At 43.0% G+C, this 18714-nt stretch overlaps 1 protein-coding gene across 1 annotated transcript in view; it reads right to left on the bottom strand.

Annotated features, from left to right (window-relative positions):
• Positions 1-18714, bottom strand: part of LOC136867494 (excitatory amino acid transporter) — a 149660-nt gene that overhangs the window by 120784 nt on the left and 10162 nt on the right. The window contains exon 2 of the mRNA XM_067144701.2: positions 4804-4945. Within this exon, the coding sequence (XP_067000802.2) occupies positions 4804-4898 (95 nt within the window). The 5' untranslated portion in view covers positions 4899-4945. The remainder of the gene's footprint in view (positions 1-4803; positions 4946-18714) is intronic.

Below are 18714 nucleotides of genomic sequence, written 5' to 3'. Positions count from 1 at the left end.
ACTTCAGGAGATTCTCGTAGGAAAGTGACAGAACACAGGCCATTGGTAAACATTGTTTTATTATGGTAGAGACAGCAAATACACAAGACTACGTACAAAGGACAGGTCTCCACTGGTTACAGACCTTCAAAATAATCACCCAAGATTTCCACCATGCGTTGCCAGCGGTGGGGCAGACGCTGAATACCATTGGCTGCATGTGTATCGCTAACGTGTGACATCTCTCTCCGAAATGCTGTTACGATGTCCTCTTTGTTAGCAAACCGTTGTCCACGTAATGGTTTCTTGACTTTGGGGATTAGATCATAGTCACATGGGCTCTCACACACTGGATGACACACAAGAACACCTTGAACATCGTATGCCAGAATTACCATAACCTTATTGGGCGAGTGATTTTGTCGAACCTTGTGTCTCCGTGGTGACCCCTGACGACGCCATTCACTTGACTGTCTCTTCACAGTTCAGGTTCATAAGCACGTGCCCATGTTTCATCGACTGCAATAATGCGATTCAACATGGCTTAGCCTTCTTGCTGAAACCTCTCGAGATTGATGCGACATGTTTCGTAACGAGTCCACTTCTGTGACGTGGCACAAAGTTTACGCACCTGTAAGTCCTTGTGTAAAATGCGCCGTATTGCTGTATGTTCTTGCAATTCCGCTAGAGTCCAGCGCCTGTCCTCATGTAAACACTGATCGATCACTATTATCCGTATATCTTTGTCCATGGACACTGGACGGCCTGAGCAAGGCAAATCGGCAGCTGATACTCTACCCCGTTTGAACATCTCCACCCACCTCACCACTGTTCTATAGGGCACACCTAATGCTTCCCGCAGCTCTGCATGGCATTGGCTTGAATTTCTGACGCAGAGGACTGCTATTTTAATATACGATAGTTGCTCCTGCTTGTTGACTTCCATTTTGTGACGTTCTTACTCACACACTGAACTTGGGGGCATGCTTAGACCCACACTGTTGTTTACATACACCATCTAGTGACATCATACGCAAGTACATACCGTACGTTTCAAAATGCATATCTTAGATTTTCCGTGTTGTCTTCTGTTCGCGAAAAAGAAATAGTTGCCATGATTTATGACTCAAGCAACGTATTTGGAATAATTTGTAAATTCCTCTCAATCGATGTTTTTACACCTTAAATTTTAATTATTCATTTCCTTAAGTTGCGAGGAAATGCAACTGGTGTGCATGTGAACGCTATCTGTTGGCTTGACTCTTAACTAAACTTTTATCCTGTTGGTGGCGCATCGAGTGACCACTATACGTAACTGCGAGGACTTCTGTAGTCGCCGAGAAGATGGCTACTAAGTCGAATACTTGTACGAATTTATCTCTAAAAAATAGGAAGTACACAGGTTTGGAGTATCATCCTGGCTAAGGATTAAACTTAATTTCAACATCGCCGTGAAAGCAACGAAATTTTGCATTTCAATTCTTATTTAATCTTGGGCACTTATTGCTTTTTATGCCCTTACCAATAGTAGTTTGAACTTTCATTATGTAACTATCTTATATTATCTTAATTGAGAAGGTACTTATTGCGAAACTTCAAATTGAAAGACCAAATACAATTATTTGTGAATTTTAAATCGAAATATTATGTATATCCATTTCTTATGTCAGTTATATCGACACGAAAGCTATACTTGTACTCGCCATTAACATATCATAACTACCTCATTGGGAATATTTCATAACCGTTAGAACAAAACATTCTTCTGTTAACATTATTTCTTGGTAAAATTTGAAATTATGTTATGATTTCAATTACTGGTTAAACCTTCTTCAAATTCTTATGAACTTTTCTCTATGTGGGGTTGGGCCTAATGATGTATCTTCGGATTCATTTCAACAGTACTTATGTAACTGATGTAAACGAAACCTCAAAATTATTCGCTGACTCAATGCCGCTTAACCACATGTTGTAAGATGCCTTGTATATTGTCCACGTTTGTTGCCTGATACTGTCATTTAATTTAATTATGGGTGCTTTTCGTATGTTTAAAAACGATTTTGCTGGTTATAAATGATGATTAGCCAATTAATATGGACGTGTGATCTTGAAACTTATTAACTTCATGGTTATATCCTGAATCGTGACTGAACCGACACTTGTTCATCTATTAATTATTTGTCATTTCTTACTTCAGTACATATTTTTGGGAATGAAATGAGATTTTATTTCTCAATTTCTTGCTCGACTTACCATATCACACATACAAATATACATCATCGTTATAGATCGTTATGCCTTTCAGTGTTCAGTCTGCAAGCCTCTGTGAACTTACTAAACGTCGCCACAATCCTCTATTTGCGACTAGTGCTGTGGCCTCAGTTAGTTCTATGCCTCTTATCTTTAAATCATTAGAAACTGATTTTAACCATCGTCGTCTTGATCTCTCTCTACTTCTCTTACCCTTAAGGTGTATTTGTTGTATATTATGTTTTATTGAATCATCTTTAATTGGGAAAATAACATGTTGATAATCTATCTATCTATCTATCTATCTATCTATCTATCTATCTATCTATCTATCTATCTATCTATCTATCTATCTATCTATCCATAACAGAGACCATTATTCTCCTAGGTAACCTATCCTCCTCAATTTGCCTCACATGACCCCACCACCGAAACCCGTATTTGCGCACAGCTTCATCCATCGAGTTTATTCCTAACTTAGCCTTATCTCTTCATTCCCAGTACCCCCACCATTGTTCCCACCTGTTTATAGTAGCAATCATTCTCGCTACTTCTAACTTATGAATAAGATATCCTGAGTCGACCCGGCATTCCCTCCCGTAAAGCAAAGTTGATCTGAAAACAGACCGATGTAAAGATAGTTTCGTCCGGGAGCTGACTTCCTTCTTACATAATACTGTTGATCGCAGCTGCGAGTTCACTGCATTAGCTTTACTGCATCTCGATTCAATCTCACTATATTACCGTCCTGGGAGAATACACATCCTCTATATTTGAAATTATCCACCTGTTCCAGCTTTGTATCACCAATCTGACATTCAGATCTATTGGATTTCTTACCTACTGACATCAATTTAGTCTTCGAAAGGCTAATTTTCATACCATACTCATTGCACCTATTTTCAAGTTCCAAGATATTAGACTGCAGGCTTCAATCAATCAATCAATCAATCAATCAATCAATCAATCAATCAATCAATCAATCAATCAATCAATCAATCAATCAATCAATCAATCAATCAATCAATCAATCAATCAATCAATCAATCAATCAATCAATCAATCAATCAATCAATCAATCAATCAATCAATCAATCAATCAATCAATCAATCAATCAATCAATCAATCAATCAATCAATCAATCAATCCTGATCTGCAGTTACGACAGTCACCCAGGTGGCAGATTCCCTATCTGTTGTTTTCCTAGCCTTTTCTTACATGATTTTAAAGCAATTGGATATTTATTGAAATTCTCTCTTGGTAAGTTATTCCAATTCTTAACTCCCCTTCCTATAAACGAATATTTGCCCCAATTTGTCCTCTTGAATTCCAACTTTATCTTCATATTGTGATCTTTCCTACTTTTAAGACGCCACTCAAACTTATTCGTTTACCTATGTCATTCCACGCCAACTCTCCACTGACAGCTCGGAACATGTCTCATAGTCTAGCAGTTCGTCTCCAAACTTTGCAACATTTTTGTAACGCTACTGTTCTGTGGGAAATCACCCACGACAAATCGAGGTGCTTTTCTTTGGATTTTTTCCAGTTCTTGAATCAAGTAATCCTGTTGAGGGTCCTATTACTGGAACACTGGCTTTCGACACAATCTGCCATTAAGAGCAAATCGTCAGCATAGGCCAGGCTGATTACTACATTTCCACCAAACTGAATCCCTCCCTGCCACTTTATACATTTCAACAGATGATCCATGTTTTAAGATATTTGTTCGTGACGTCGACCTCTATAGATCTTTTGCCACTACTTGCACCATATGATATGAACCTGCGTGTAATTGGAATTGCGGAAGTGTAGAGTGTTGAATGTGAGGAAAGGAACGTTAAGGATGACACAAACACCCAGTCCCAAAGCCAGGGATATTAATCAGTTACAATTAGAAACGACTGACTCGGCCGGGAATGGAACCCGGGGCCGCCGGGTGACAGGCGGACGCGTTGCCCCTACACCACGCGGCCGGACAGGAGACGATTTACTTTAGAAGCAGAGTTACATACATGTACAAACAGTTTCTTTAAAAAGCTGGGAAAAGTAAACTGTGCACCACACATTAGCGACGTCTCCGTACAGGTGGGAGGAGCAGATAAGCCACAATGCAGCAATTATTACCACTTTTGCAGATTGGTCTTGCACCTGACACAGCGTATTTGAAGATCTCCAAGCCGTCCAGCACTCCACATGTTACTGCTAGTCATCGAAGGGGATGTACAAAAGTCTCCAGCATCCTTGAACCAAAGAGAGGCGGAGAACAGCTGAAGCCTCCTTGAGTAAGGAGATCGTAGTTATCCAGAGAGAATACTCTCTACGGATCAGACTTGGGAGTACCCACATTGCGGGCACATACACGGCCAGGAAGAAGGAGAAGAAATCCTACTGTTAGCAGCCCTGAAGATGGGTTTCCGTGGTTTCCCCATTTTCACACCAGGCAAATGCTGGGACTGCACCTTAATTAAGGCGACGGCCGCTTTCTTCCCACTCCTAGCCATTTCTTATCCTATCGTCGCCATAAGACATAGAGCAAATTTAAAAAAGGCAAAAGAGAATAAGATACTCACGCGTCCTGGCCGCTGGGCTGGTCATGCTTCAGCACGTTGATGGCCCTCCCGACGGCGGACAGCGAGCCCTGCAGCTGCTGCCCCAACGTCGACATGCTAGCTAGCGGAGCCCCAGTTCAGCCTGCATGCTGCCGGATGGCTCCTGTGCACACAGAAAGGACACACACACTGATACGGTGCATCAATCAACTTCTCATTAAAAGTAGTTGGTGGGACGTAAAGCAAATAACATTATTATACTGGTTTCTGGACGCAAAGCTCGACGTCAGGCTCCGCAACTTGCCCGGTATGGAGTTGCTGAACAGCGAAGCATCTATCTGAATTACTTAGGTTTGAGACAGACATAATAAAACGGTTTAAAGAATGGACAACATTCACTTCAGTTTCAGATCATTATATTAATAATTGTTATATAATTATTCACCAATACTGAGATTGCTTTCACTATGACTCTTTTCATCATTACTATGCTAAGAATACTTCATTGACGAACCACTTGTTGTTACCCGCCATTATTTATGAAATCCTGAACAGTAAATGTTTCAAGTCCGCCTCTGTGGTGTAGTGGTTAGAGTGATTAGCTGCCACCTGAGTTCGATTCCCGGCTATGCCACGAGATTTGAAAATTGGTACGAGGGCTGGAACGGGGTCCACTCAGCCTCGGGAGGTCAACTGAGTAGAGGTGGGTTCGATTCCCACCTCAGCCATCCTGGAAGAGGTTTTCCGTGGTTTCCCACTTCTCCTCCTGGCAAATTACGGGATGGTACCTAACTTAAGGTCACAGCCGCTTCCTACCCTCTTCCTTGTCTATCCCTTCCAATCTTCCAATCCCCCACCAGGGCCCCTGTTGAGCATAGCAGGTGAGGCCGTCTGGGCGAGGTACTGGTCATCCTCCCCAGTTGTATCCCCTGACCCAATGTCTCACGCTCCACGACACTACCGTTGAGGCGGTAGAGGTGGGATCCCTCGCTGATTCCGAGGGACAAAACCAACCCTGGAGGGTGAGCAGATTAAGCAGAAGAAGAAGAAGAAGAAATGTTTCAAACTCTGTTGCACATTGATTGTATTATCTCTACTTTTAATTGGTTTTCTTTTGTCCATTGGACATTAACTAAAGAAAATAATCATCCCGAGTGCTTGAAATATGATCCATCCGTTTCACATCTGATCTTTTATGTTTCATGCGTTTTAGCGTATGACGAGTAATTACGGAAAGATTCGCAATTATTACATTTTTCACGAGAGTTAGAGGATAATTCTCATTCACAAAGGAAATTGTCGAGCAGATTTGAAGAATTGGAGACCTATCGCCATATTCTCCGTTATAAGAACAACAAATAAGCGAGTACTGGACGTGCGTTTTCTCAGCTACACGAAAAAGAATAAAATCATAAACATGTTTATAACTCTATTTTAAAAATATTCTGTCGAGATGTCACTTGAGTTTACTGAACAGAGCGCATGCGTGAGTGGATCAGAAACCTTGACAATGTCATATGCTCTCAAAGCTTTGATAGAAGGTTATCATAACCCAGCTTTATTTCAAATACAAATTGTTTATTGCACAGTTGGTGAAGTGAATTGTGGAAATGTGCCGTGTGGTTGTGGAATATTTGAAGTAGAAGGTGCATTGATGTACTAGCCTTCGGTTCAGAGGGCCCGGGTTCGAATCCCGGCCGGATCGGGGATATTAACCTTATTTGGTTAATTCCAATGGTCCGGGGGCTGGGTGTATGTGATGTCTTCATCATAATTTCATCCTCATCACCACGCGCAGGTCGCCTACGGGAGTCAAATAGAAAGACCTTCACCTGGCGAGCCGAACCCTTCCTGGGATATCCCGGCACTAAAAGCCATACATTTCATTCCATTCATTGATGTTGATATGTGTCTCCGACATGTTTGATTTTGGAAGCAAGAGCGAAGCTAGTGCGTTGAGCGCAGGTGCGAAGCTATCCTTATCAAACAGTTGTATCATAATGAAAACTGAACTACAGTGAGCCTCATCAAGACACATATAATTACATCTCAGCATCGTCAAGCATACTGTAAACAGTCGTATGCAAGTCGCCTATAATGGTAACTAAGACATACTCGTGTCTTAATTATTGCCTTTATACGCTTGTTGTATGCTGGGCTTAACGGACGAGTTGTTCCCCCTCTTACGTCATGCAGGGAGTACAGACTCCACCCACAAAAGAGATAAACAGTTCCAATGAATTGAAAGATAAAAGAGTGTATCCAAAAAAAAGTTGGAAAGGTTCTTGAATTGTAAGAAAATTAAAACTTCTTTTTTCTTCTTTTACAGCTTATCCTACATGTGTGGATCGCGAGTGCGAACTGGGCGGGTGCTCTTCCTGCAGGGATGTAGTGTTTCTGTGATGGTTGGTAGTGTGGCCTGTTGTATGTTGGGACGAACACAACACACCCAGCCTCCGAGGCAGAAGAATAAATCACATGCGATTAAAAATCTCCGAATGGCCGGGTATCGAGCTCGGAACCCCCTGAACCGAAGGTCTCAACGTTGACCATTCAGCCAAGGAGTCAGACAAATTTAAAAACATTTTAGACCTCGTAAGTATAATACTACCCAGCCCCGTGGTGTACAAGTAATGTGCTTGTCTCTTATTTCAAGGTCCTGGGTTTATTTTCCGGTCTGTTCAAGGATATTCATTCTGTACTGTCCTCAAACTCTTAGTTACAGAAGAAAGCGCACAGCGAGAAGATGGCGTCCGTGTAGACTGCTTGGTGTCGAGAACCTGATAATGCAAATGCCAGATAGACCAAAAACATGTACATGTTAAACCTACCAGAGAGGGTTTCTTTCTGTCCCTGGTACATACATTAACACAGAATTAATCAGTGGACGTCTCAGCACAAACCAAGTATTCTAAGTAGGCTAGTTGTCGGTGGATGCAGAGTAGGTCTCGGCCCACAAGTGGCCACCGACCGGCAAACCGAGCAGAGGAGGGTTGGCTCTACGCCTCTACATTCGGGAGACGGGACAGGACTGGCCCCAACCGTTGGCTGTCTTGAGAATGGTTTCCATGGTTTTCCATTCTCCTACACTGAGGCGAAGTATAGGCCTTCTCACATTCTCTGTGCATCTCCTTCACTGTAAGAAATCTCCTGGCCTGAGCGATGGCGTTACCGTCTCGCCCTTCAGGGGAGGAATGAAAACGTTTTAGTACTAGTATAGACTTTGTGTTGCATTAGCAAAGATTTCGACTCCATTGGACACGACAATATCCTTGGAAAACACACAATTGCCTTCAAACGCTCGTCAACTGATTGCCAATTTTCGGTTAGATGATGAGATTCAGACTGAAGTGGAAGTCAACAAAACTAAACAATTGTAGCCTCCTGTCGCCAACTATTCAGTCTGGCTATTGATGGCGTTATTAAATAACTTACTGATGGAAAAGTTTGCCATTCTAGTTGAACCCACGTTAAACAAACTTCATTGTGTTGCCTTTGATGATGATATTGCTTTAACACAAAACGATGAATGCGTTATTCAAATGTTGATTAATTTAGCAGAAATTAACTTTGCTTCCTCTGAACTCAAAATTAATCCACAAGAAAGTGTTGTAACTTTTTGAAATAAAAACCGTATTCTCAGACCTCTTCATATGGTATTAAAATATTTCTAAGCTGACGAAGATGAGCACAAAGAAATATTTGTGTAAAATTTAATGAATAAATTGTGCTGGTAGCGCATTCAGTGAATGTAAACAAACTCTCCAGCGTGGAAACCAGACCAAACTACACGGTTGAAAAAAATTAAGGGAACATATTTTTTAACTTCTGGTATGTGAATGTTAATTTGGAACATAGGGTTCCAATGGTCGTACAGCATACCTTGAGACCTTAGGTACTCAGGGTATGTCAAATCGAAGTTATACCCCACCTGTAGGCGTAGCCATGCATGAAAATGTCAGGTGACCCCACAAAACAAAGTGAATAGCGGTGCGTTCGTGTGTCGTTGTGAGGTACACGGACTACTGCGGTCATTTGAACATGTCGTACATAAATCAGCACATCACATGAGACATCTTAACGACGTTCAAGTCGCAAGGGCCGTCACTTTGATTCAGGAAGGATGGACTTTTCATCGTGTTGCTGTGGATCTCAATGTCTCTCCGTCAGTTATTCAACGCTTGTGGAATCGCTACAGTGAGACTGGCCAGTTTACAAGGAGGGTTGGACAAGATCGTGGACGCATGGCAACCCCACACGATGACGATATCTGACCATCTGTGCGTTGCGGCGTCGTTCAGCAACTGCCAGAGAACTGCAACAAGACCTCAGGAGGGTCACTGGAGTCACGATGTCAGACCAGACAATAAGAAACAGCTTAAGAGAAGTGTCCTTACGACCCAGACGTCCTGTTCGAGTGCCCCGTTTAACGCAGCAACATCGCGCAACTCGCCTTCTGTTTGCCCGTACCCACGTCAACTGGCAACTTCGGCAATGGTGACCTGTGTTGTTCACAGATGAGTCCAGATTTCCCCTGACACAGAGTCATGGACGTCAACGTATATGGAGACGTCGTGGTGAGCAGTACATGTCAATTGTCGTCCAGGAAGGCGATCGATTCGGACAAGGTTTTGTGATGTGTGGGGTGGCATCAATATTGATGGCCGTACGGATCTTGTCGTCGTCCGTGGTAATCTTACCGCCGCGGGGTACATCGAGCAGATACTGCTACAAAATGAGTGTTGGTTGCTGCATACGGTGTTGGCCGTGAATTCGTACTCATGCGCGACAATGCCAGGGCTCATTTAGTGCGCATCTCCAGAGCTGTCTTGCGAGAACTGGACATTCAAGAGATGGAATGGCCAACAGTGAATTCCGACCTTAATCCCATCGAGCATGTGTGGGATATGCTTGACACTAGTGTTCGTGGGCGTCTTGTTCCACCACAGACTCTCCAAGACCTCGAACAGGCCTTCATTGAAGAATGGGACCTGATACCACAACTTGACCTCCGTCGACTTATACGGAGCATTCCACGTAGGTGCCAAGCTGCGATAAATGCTGGTGGAGGACATACAGCATACTGAAGCACTCCAACTGTGATACAAATCCACCCTGGAGGACTGTTATCACTTTGTTTCCGCCCCTATTTGGACATTTCCGTTTCTGTTCTGAAAATCAACCTGAATCCATCGATGTTATTTTGTATACTTCAACGGTAAAGAATAAAGGTTTAGTTGGTAATATACCTGGGTGTGAGGTATTGTTTTGTGGGGCATGGCATACGTTCAAAAACATGTTCCCCTAATTTTTTGAACTGTGTATTTCCATAAGAAATCAATACATTTGGTCTGGTCTTGTTTAACCACTACAGAGTGCACCTCTTTATAAGATATGATCCAGGTCTCCTAAGATGTTGCTAAAATTATCAAAGAAATAATTGGACTTCCACACAACTGTCTCAATGGTACTGTTCCAGCACGTTTCATGGTCTAGGACTGATGGGAGTTAGCTGGGAAGTACATATTCAACATGGTAACATCTGCAATCTCCTACTTCATGTCAATGATGCGTGAAAGACTGAGTCTGAGAGAAGCTTAGTGCTCCACAAGTCATCCGTCATGATGAAGCCAGGTCGTCGCTTAAGAAAATAATTACGGAACAAGGCTATGCTAATCACACGTTGAGAGATAGAGTAGTTAGCGTGTATGGTGAAGTTTCTAAGACAAATTTTATGTTACCGACAGGAAAGAGCTACCAGCTTCGGAGTGGACCAATGCCCTAAAAATATCCAGCGACCTCTCAGTAGCGCGCGCAATGCCTGGAAGATGCCCTACCACGTCAGAGTGCAGCGAGTTTCAAACTTCAGGACACGTGTTAGGTTTATGCTCGGAAAGCGGACTGCTTATCAACACCAGACACCACAACGTGAAAACTGCATTGGGCACAGATCTGACGCCTTTAACGTGGGAAGTGTACGAGGATGTCAACCGATGGCTCCACGGAACAATGGTTCTAGACCCAGAGATGTAAACCAAGCTGACGAGGCTGGTAAGGTTCACGAACCATCTCTGCCATACGTATCTGAGCACTGCAACATGCGGCACTTTACTACTGCCAAAACTTTTCTGAAGAGGATGGCGTGCCTCCTAGACGGAGACGCCGTTACGGTGGCTCGGAGAAGTTGCCCGTGGCCTATATTAGGAACTGTCCCGGCATTCAGGAGAATGAAAAACCACGGACAACCATTCTCAGGACAGCCAACAGTAGGGAACAACCCCTCTCTGTCTCCTGAATGCAGAGGCGTAGAGCCACCCCTCCTCTGCTCGGAGTGCAGAGCTGTCGGACTACGCACTAACTGCAGGCTCTTGTGGCCCAAGAGGTGGGTGATATCTCTAATCGCCTAAACGATATTGGGATTACCCAAAAGTAATCTTGGTATTTTACATCATCTTTACCACTTCAGTTCAATCGATTAAACTTCTTAACTTCCACTTTTAGTGTTTGATTAATAGAAATAGTATTAAGTAAACTCTCAAACTTCTTTTGTAAATATTTTACACTCTTTTGGCATTTTTAGCCAGGGTGAAATTATTATTTTTCTTGCAAGATTCCTGTGGTCACTCGTTTTGTACGAGCTGATACCAATTTGGTGAACAAATACCATATTAATTTAAACTAGAATTTAATGGAAGAGGAGGAAAATCCGACTGCTTCCCAACCTTCTTCGCAAGGTAAAAAACTTGTTTGCGCTCCTTGGGGGAAAGTTTCCTGTGGTGAGAGGGGAGTAAGTATTCACATCATCAAGGCCCATGCAGACATTCAGCGATAACCTAACACCCAGTTCCCCTATAATGATGTCAGTTCTGGGAAGACATTGTGAAATTTAATCCACCCATGCACCATTCTTCGGATCTCATTCCTGTAAATCCAACTTCGCTCTGTTCCTGCGATACTCAGTTCAATAATTACAAATTAGATGTTCAGAACTGGAAACGGTTATTCGAAGAAAGTACGGATGACGCTTTGTCTGATGAAGATCGTGTTGCTCTAAATGAAACCTACCCACTCAGAATCTCCAAAGAAGAAGTAACAGATACCTCTACACCTGAACCAGACCGCATTCTTATGCGGGTTATGAAAGTCTTTGCAATAATAGCACTCATAGCCACGAGAATGATCTGAAGTTCCTCCTTTCCTTCAACTTACTGGAGCCGTTCTAATGTACACGTCTGTCGTCTCGAACTAGAGACCCAGTTGTAGGCTGCGAGAGTTTGTCACATTTAAAGAACACCAGAAACGGTTTAGAAAATCTCCCACCGGTCGAGTTGGTAGTAGTGCTGTGCCTGTGGTAGAGGAAGGACGTGTCACTTGTCCGCTTGCGTCTCAACAGTATACACAGCATACGACAGTCGTCGGTGAAGTGTAATACTGTGTTGTATAGCGACAGGGTTTAAATTTAACTGTAGTGAATGGAAGAAAATAACAGGAAAATGTCAACATACCAACGGAAAAACACCGTACGCTGTTTGTGGGATGGTCAGAGTCCCCGACCTTCGCCTATGGAAATTCATCGGTGGATTGATAACACACTCAGGTTAACCGTCGACCAAGTAGAAGCTATTCAACTGAATGCCCAGGAGCGAGCCATGTACATTAAGGTAATCAGTGATTCCATTTATCAGAAATGCTTACAAACTTTTCAGGATCCTGTACAATTTTGCTATGAATCTGGGGAAAGGTGGTATGTCAAGATCACTCCAGCTGACTTGAATTTGACTACGGTTCGTGTTTTCAATGTTCCTTTGGAAGTTCCCTCTGCAATATTCCGATCAGTGTTCAGTAAATATGGAACCGTCAGTGAAGTGCGTAAAGAGCAGTGGTCGTCTTGGCATTCGCGCAGTAACTATGGCTATTAAGAAACCGATTCCCTCAAAAGAAAATGTCGGTGGCCACCCCGGGTATATCTCGTATAATGGACAGGTACAAACATGTCTCATATGTAATGAAACGACCCATTTACGTAACAACTGTCCGAACCGAATGGTTCCAGTAGTAGCCAGTAGTAGCCAGTAGTAAACATTCGCGTAGTGTACTGTATTCTGGGGCAGTCACTGGCGCTAACCCCGAACAGGACACACTCTCCCCGAGCATACAGCCTTCAGCTGACCTTGGGGACACTCCACTAGCCTCAAGCGAACATGTGGACACGGAGCTCATAGCTGATGTGTCAGCTATACCAACACCGGACGAGGAACAAATTACGGATGCCCCTTCCTTACTTATCACATCTGACGAACACTTTCCAGAACTAGTAAATACACAAAAACCCTGAGGAACACAGAACATAGAAATGAATGATGACAGTGAGGCGAACGAGGCTGAAGACTCGCGGCCTGTCATTGCCACCGCTACAGTTCTTAATAAGGCCTCTGAATCAATACGTGAAACACCTGTAGGTACTAAAAACAACAAAATAGTTCAATGTCGCACCGAGACCCCAGGACAGCAGCACGTGCCGATATCCAGCTCTCGAACAGTAGCAAGAAGAAAGACCCGCTTCATTTCACCCCATGTTAGCTAGATACTTCTTGACTTACAAGTTAGGCCGGATTATCACCTCGGTTCAGTGTCTTGTGTAAAATGGCGTTGTTCCTATTGCTGATGGCTCAACTACTGACAGTAGCCAGTGTGAACATTAATGTTATACAATGCAACCTCAAGTTTCAATGTTTGGAACGATTTCTCCGTGCTACTGATGTTGACGTCGCCTTCCTACAAGAAGTTGCCCTTCCGGCGTTACCCATTTCCTCATATTATAACCAGTATATAAATATAGGCAATGCTAATAGGGGAACCGGGTTCTTAACCCGACATGATCTGGACCTCGAAGGTATACAGTGTCACTATTCTGGAAGAATCATATCTGGACATATTAATGATACTACCCTAATAAATATTTATGCACCATCGGGGAACCACAACCGTGTTCAACGCAAGACATTCTTTCAAAGAGATCTACTTCCACACCTGCAAAGTATAAAAGAGAAAACAATCCTTGCCGGGGATTTCAATTGTGTTCAGCGTTTAGAGGACTCAACGGGGCACAATCACGCACCGAACTGACTGATGTTGTGGATGAGCTGAATGTGCCCCTTCCTCACAATATCCAGTACAACTCTTCCTCACGCATTGACCGCATGTATGTCTCACGAGCACTCATTCAACCTAGGAATTATGAGGTGATACCTGTTAGCTCCATCACGCAGTCGTATGCCAAATACAGTACCCACATAAAGTATATTATATAGGGAGAAGATACTGGAAAATGAACTGCTCACTACTTAAGGATGACCAGTGTACGGACACATTTCTGCGCCACTTTTAATTTCGTGTGGCTATTTCTAGCCGAGTGCAGCCCTTGTAAGGCAGACCCTCCGATGAGGGTGGGCGGCATCTGCCATATGTAGGTAACTGCGTGTTATTGTGGTGGAGGATAGTGTTGTGTGTGGTGTGTGAGTTGCAGGGATGTTGGGGACAGCACAAACACCCAGCCCCCGGGCCATTGGAATTAACCAATTAAGGTTAAAATCCCCGACCCGGCCGGGAATCGAACCCGGGACCCTCTGAACCGAAGGCCAGTACGCTGACCATTCAGCCAACGAGTCGGACTCTGCGCCACTGGAATACATGGATACTTCAGAAGTGTAAATATAGTGACTGTGCAGAATGGTGAGACCGGCTAGTTAAACCAGGGATAAGACGAATTTTCAAAAACATAGCGTATCACAAGGACCAAGAGAGACGCGATACAACTGAATTCTATTATACCGTCCTCCGACAGCTCCAGGAGAGGAATAATGCTGGTGAACAAAATTAAAGACAAACTGTTGAAAGTGCAGCAGCTGAAGGATCACATGAAGTTGCCAGTGTCTACCACATAGCACGTGCACAGCGAGGGATGGATGTGAGATTACGTCACCGGAAGATATACGGAGAGTAATTTCTTCATTCTATCGACAGTTATACGCCAGGGAATCTATTGATATAAACCAAGTCAATACATTGCTTCAATCCTGTAACGCCGAACTTACTCCGGACAGCAAATAACTGCTTAGCATGGAAATTACTGATGCTAAAATTCAAGCTATCATAACAAATCTTCCTTCTAATCGCTCTCCAGGAATCGACGGGGTCCCCTATGAATTTTACGAACAATACTGGCATATTATTGGCAAGGAATTCTGTGGTGTTATCCGCACTATCTCGACCCGTCGTGCCCTATGCAAATCTCAACATGAAGGTATTATAGTTCTCATCGCAAAAAAGACATTACCTCTTCAGGTGGAGGACTTCCGGCCGGTCACATTGTTATGTAGTGATTATAAAATATTAGCCAGAGTGTTATTCCGTCGTCTGAAGACTGTCCTGCCAGATATAATTGGAAATGAACAATGTTGCAGTGTTCCCGGGCGTACCATTCTGACAAATCTGCGAACTCTACGTGATATCCATTTGAAAGTCCAATCCCAGCCAATTGAACAACTAAGCTTATGATGATGATGATGCTTGTTGTTTAAAGGGGCCTAACATCGAAGGTCATCGGCCCTCACAACTAAGCTTATTGAACATAGATCTTGATAAAGCATTTGACCGTGTTAGCCATCAATATCTATACATAGTTTTAAAGTATTTTCATTTCCCTGATATAGTGATTGATTACTTTCGAATGTTCAATTTCAAGTCTATACCCGGCGTACTTGTCAACGGATACTTTTCAACGTTGATACCGATAGAATGATCAGTACGACAGGGGTGCCCACTATCCATGCTACTCTTTGTCATAGGACTGGAGCCATTCAACCACAGCTACAAGGATACAGGGTAAATACCTATACATTTTCATTGTGTGTTTACGCTGATGACATCGATGTTAGTCCGATGTGCCAATGACATTGATCATCTTGCTAAAGGAATTTGAATTTAACTCAGCGGGTTGTGGTGATAAACATTTATGTGCTCTCAAAGGTTTGGTATTTAGCTCAAGTGTTCCCCCGCTACCTACACAATTTGAAGGCCAACTCTCAAAATATATAGGTTGGTTCATATGGCAAGGCCAGCTATTTCGAGTACACCGAGACCAACTGTATCTTCCATATAGGCTCGGTGGGTTAGGACAAATAGCACATGAACGAAATGCCAAGCACTACTTTTCTTACAGTCGGACACTTTCTCTGACGCACTGTACAAGGATATCTGGAGATTAACTGACGGTAACACCAGACCTCTGCCAAAAATATTCCGAGATCATCATCTGAAACTCCAATAAGTTGTAAATGATCTAGCTCCAGGAACGAATGCTACAGTATGATACGTCGGGCTGTGAACTTCACCCCACAGCACTCTACACCCTCTGGCCTACGGTCTGGGCAAACTCTCGTCTCACGCACGTTCTCAACTCTTCATCTTTCTAAACAATCTGGTACCAACAGCACAAAATCATCTGGAACACTCGCCATGGTGTACGGTGTGACACCGCCTAACAACATGCACACATGGAGATGGTGTGTCGCCTCATGAACATGGCCCTGGGAGACATCGACGACAGGAAGCTGATACGCCTGTCCGTGACGTCCTTCCCCCAGATCAAACAGCAAGCGATGTTCGACAGTGTTGATGGTGTTATACTCCCGGCTCTCTTGTACCACATGAAGAAAGAGCGGTGGAAACTCAGTGAAAGTGGACAGCTGCAAGATAGGTATGGTCCCTATTTGAACTATATTGAATTATAACAATGTTTCCTTGTGTGCCCATTTTGTTATTGTGATCCTCCCAGTTCTTAGGTTCAGTTGTTTCCTTCGCAGGTATAAGAATACTTCATTTTTATTTTTATCTGAGATTATGTGAGAGGATATGTGAAACGGCTTAGAACTATCATATGTATTGGTTCTTTGGTTCACATTTATTACATGTGTGCAATGTAAATGTCGAAACATAGAATAAACGACAAAAAAAAACATACATACATTATCATTATAGACTGTTATGCCTTTCAGCGTTCAGTCTGCGAGCTTCTGTGAATTTACTAAACGTCGCCACAATCCTCGATTTGCAACTAGTGTTGTGGTCTCATTTAGTTCTATACCTCTTATCTTTAAATCGTTAGAAACCGAGTCTAACCATCGTCGCCTTGGTCTACCTCTACGTCTCTTACCCTCCATAGCAGAGTCCATTATTCTTCTAGGTAACCTATCCTCCTTCATTCGCCTCACATGGCCCCATCACCGAAGCCGGTTTATGCGTACACCTTCAGCCATCGAGTTCATTCCTAAATTAGACTTTATCTCCTCATTCCGAGTACCCTCCTGCCATTGTTCCCACCTGTTTGTACCAGCAATCATTCTTGCTACATTTATGTCTGATACTTCTAATCTATGAATAAAATATGCTGAGTCCACCCAGCTTTCGCTCCCGTAAAGCAAAGTTGGTCTGAAAACAGACCGATGTAATGATAGTTTCGTCTGGGAGCTGACTTCCTTCTTACAGAATACTGTTGATCGCAACTGCGAGCTCACTGCATTAGCTTTACTACACCTTGATTCAATCTCACTATATTACCATCCCGGGAGGACACACAACCTAAATACTTGAAATTATCGACCTGTTCTAGCTTTGTATCACCAATCTGACATTCGATTCTGTTGAATTTCTTACCTACTGACATCAATTTAGTCTTCGAGAGGCTCATTTTCATACCATACTCATTGCACATATTTTCAAGTTCCAAGATATTAGACTGCAGGCTTTCGGCACAATCAGACCAAGTCGTCAGCATAGGCCAGACTGCTTACTACATTTCCACCTAACTGAATCCCTCCCTGCCATTTTATACCTTTCAGCAGATGATCCATGTAAACTACGAACAGCAAAGGTGAAAGATTACAGCCTTGTCTAACCCCTGTAAGTTCCCTGAACCAAGAACTCATTCTACCATCGATTCTCAATGAAGCCCAATTGTCAACATAAATGCCTTTGATTGATGTTAATAATCTACCTTTAATTCCATAGTCCCCCAGTACGAAGAACATATTTTCCCTCGGTACCCTGTCATATGCTTTCTCTACTACGAAACATAAACACAATTGCCTATTCCTCTCGTAGCATTTTTCAATTACCTGCCGCATACTGAAAATATGATCCTGATATCCTCTCTGTGGTCTGAAACCACACTGGTTTTCATCCAACTTCCTCTCAACGACTGATCGTACCCTCCCTTCCAGGATGCTATTGAATACTTTGCCTGGTAAATTAATCAATGAGATACCTCGATAGTTGTTGCAATCCTCCCTGTTCCCTTGCTTATAGATAGGTGCAATTACTGCTTTTGTCCAATCTGAAGGGACATTACCAACACTCCATGCTAATTTTACTACTCTATGAAGCCATTTCATCCCTGCCTTCCTACTATACTCCACCATTTCAGGTCTAATTTCATCTACTCCTGCTGCTTTATGACAATGGAGTTTATTTACCGTCCTTTCCACTTCCTCACGCATAATCTCACCAGCATCATTTTCCTCCTCCCCATGAGCTTGGCTGTTCACAACACCACCAGGATGATTTCCTTTCACATTGAGAAGATGTTCAAAATATTCCCTCCACCTCTCCAGTGATTCTCTGGGATCTGTTATGAGTTCACCTGAATTACTCAAAACACTGTTCATTTCTTCTTTCCCTCCCTTCCTAAGATTCTTTATTACTGTCCAGAAAGGTTTCCCTGCTGCTTGACCTAGTCTTTCCAGGTTGTTACCAAAATATTCCCACGACTTCTTTTTGGATCCAACAACTATTTGTTTCGCTCTGTTTCTTTCAACTACGTACAAATTCCTGTCTGCCTCGGCCCTTGTTTAGAGCCATTTCTGATAAGCCTTC

This window comes from Anabrus simplex, chromosome 3 (assembly GCF_040414725.1).
Source record: "Anabrus simplex isolate iqAnaSimp1 chromosome 3, ASM4041472v1, whole genome shotgun sequence".
In the NCBI taxonomy this organism is placed as follows: domain Eukaryota; kingdom Metazoa; phylum Arthropoda; class Insecta; order Orthoptera; family Tettigoniidae; genus Anabrus; species Anabrus simplex.
This window is presented reverse-complemented; position numbering and strand designations above follow the sequence as displayed.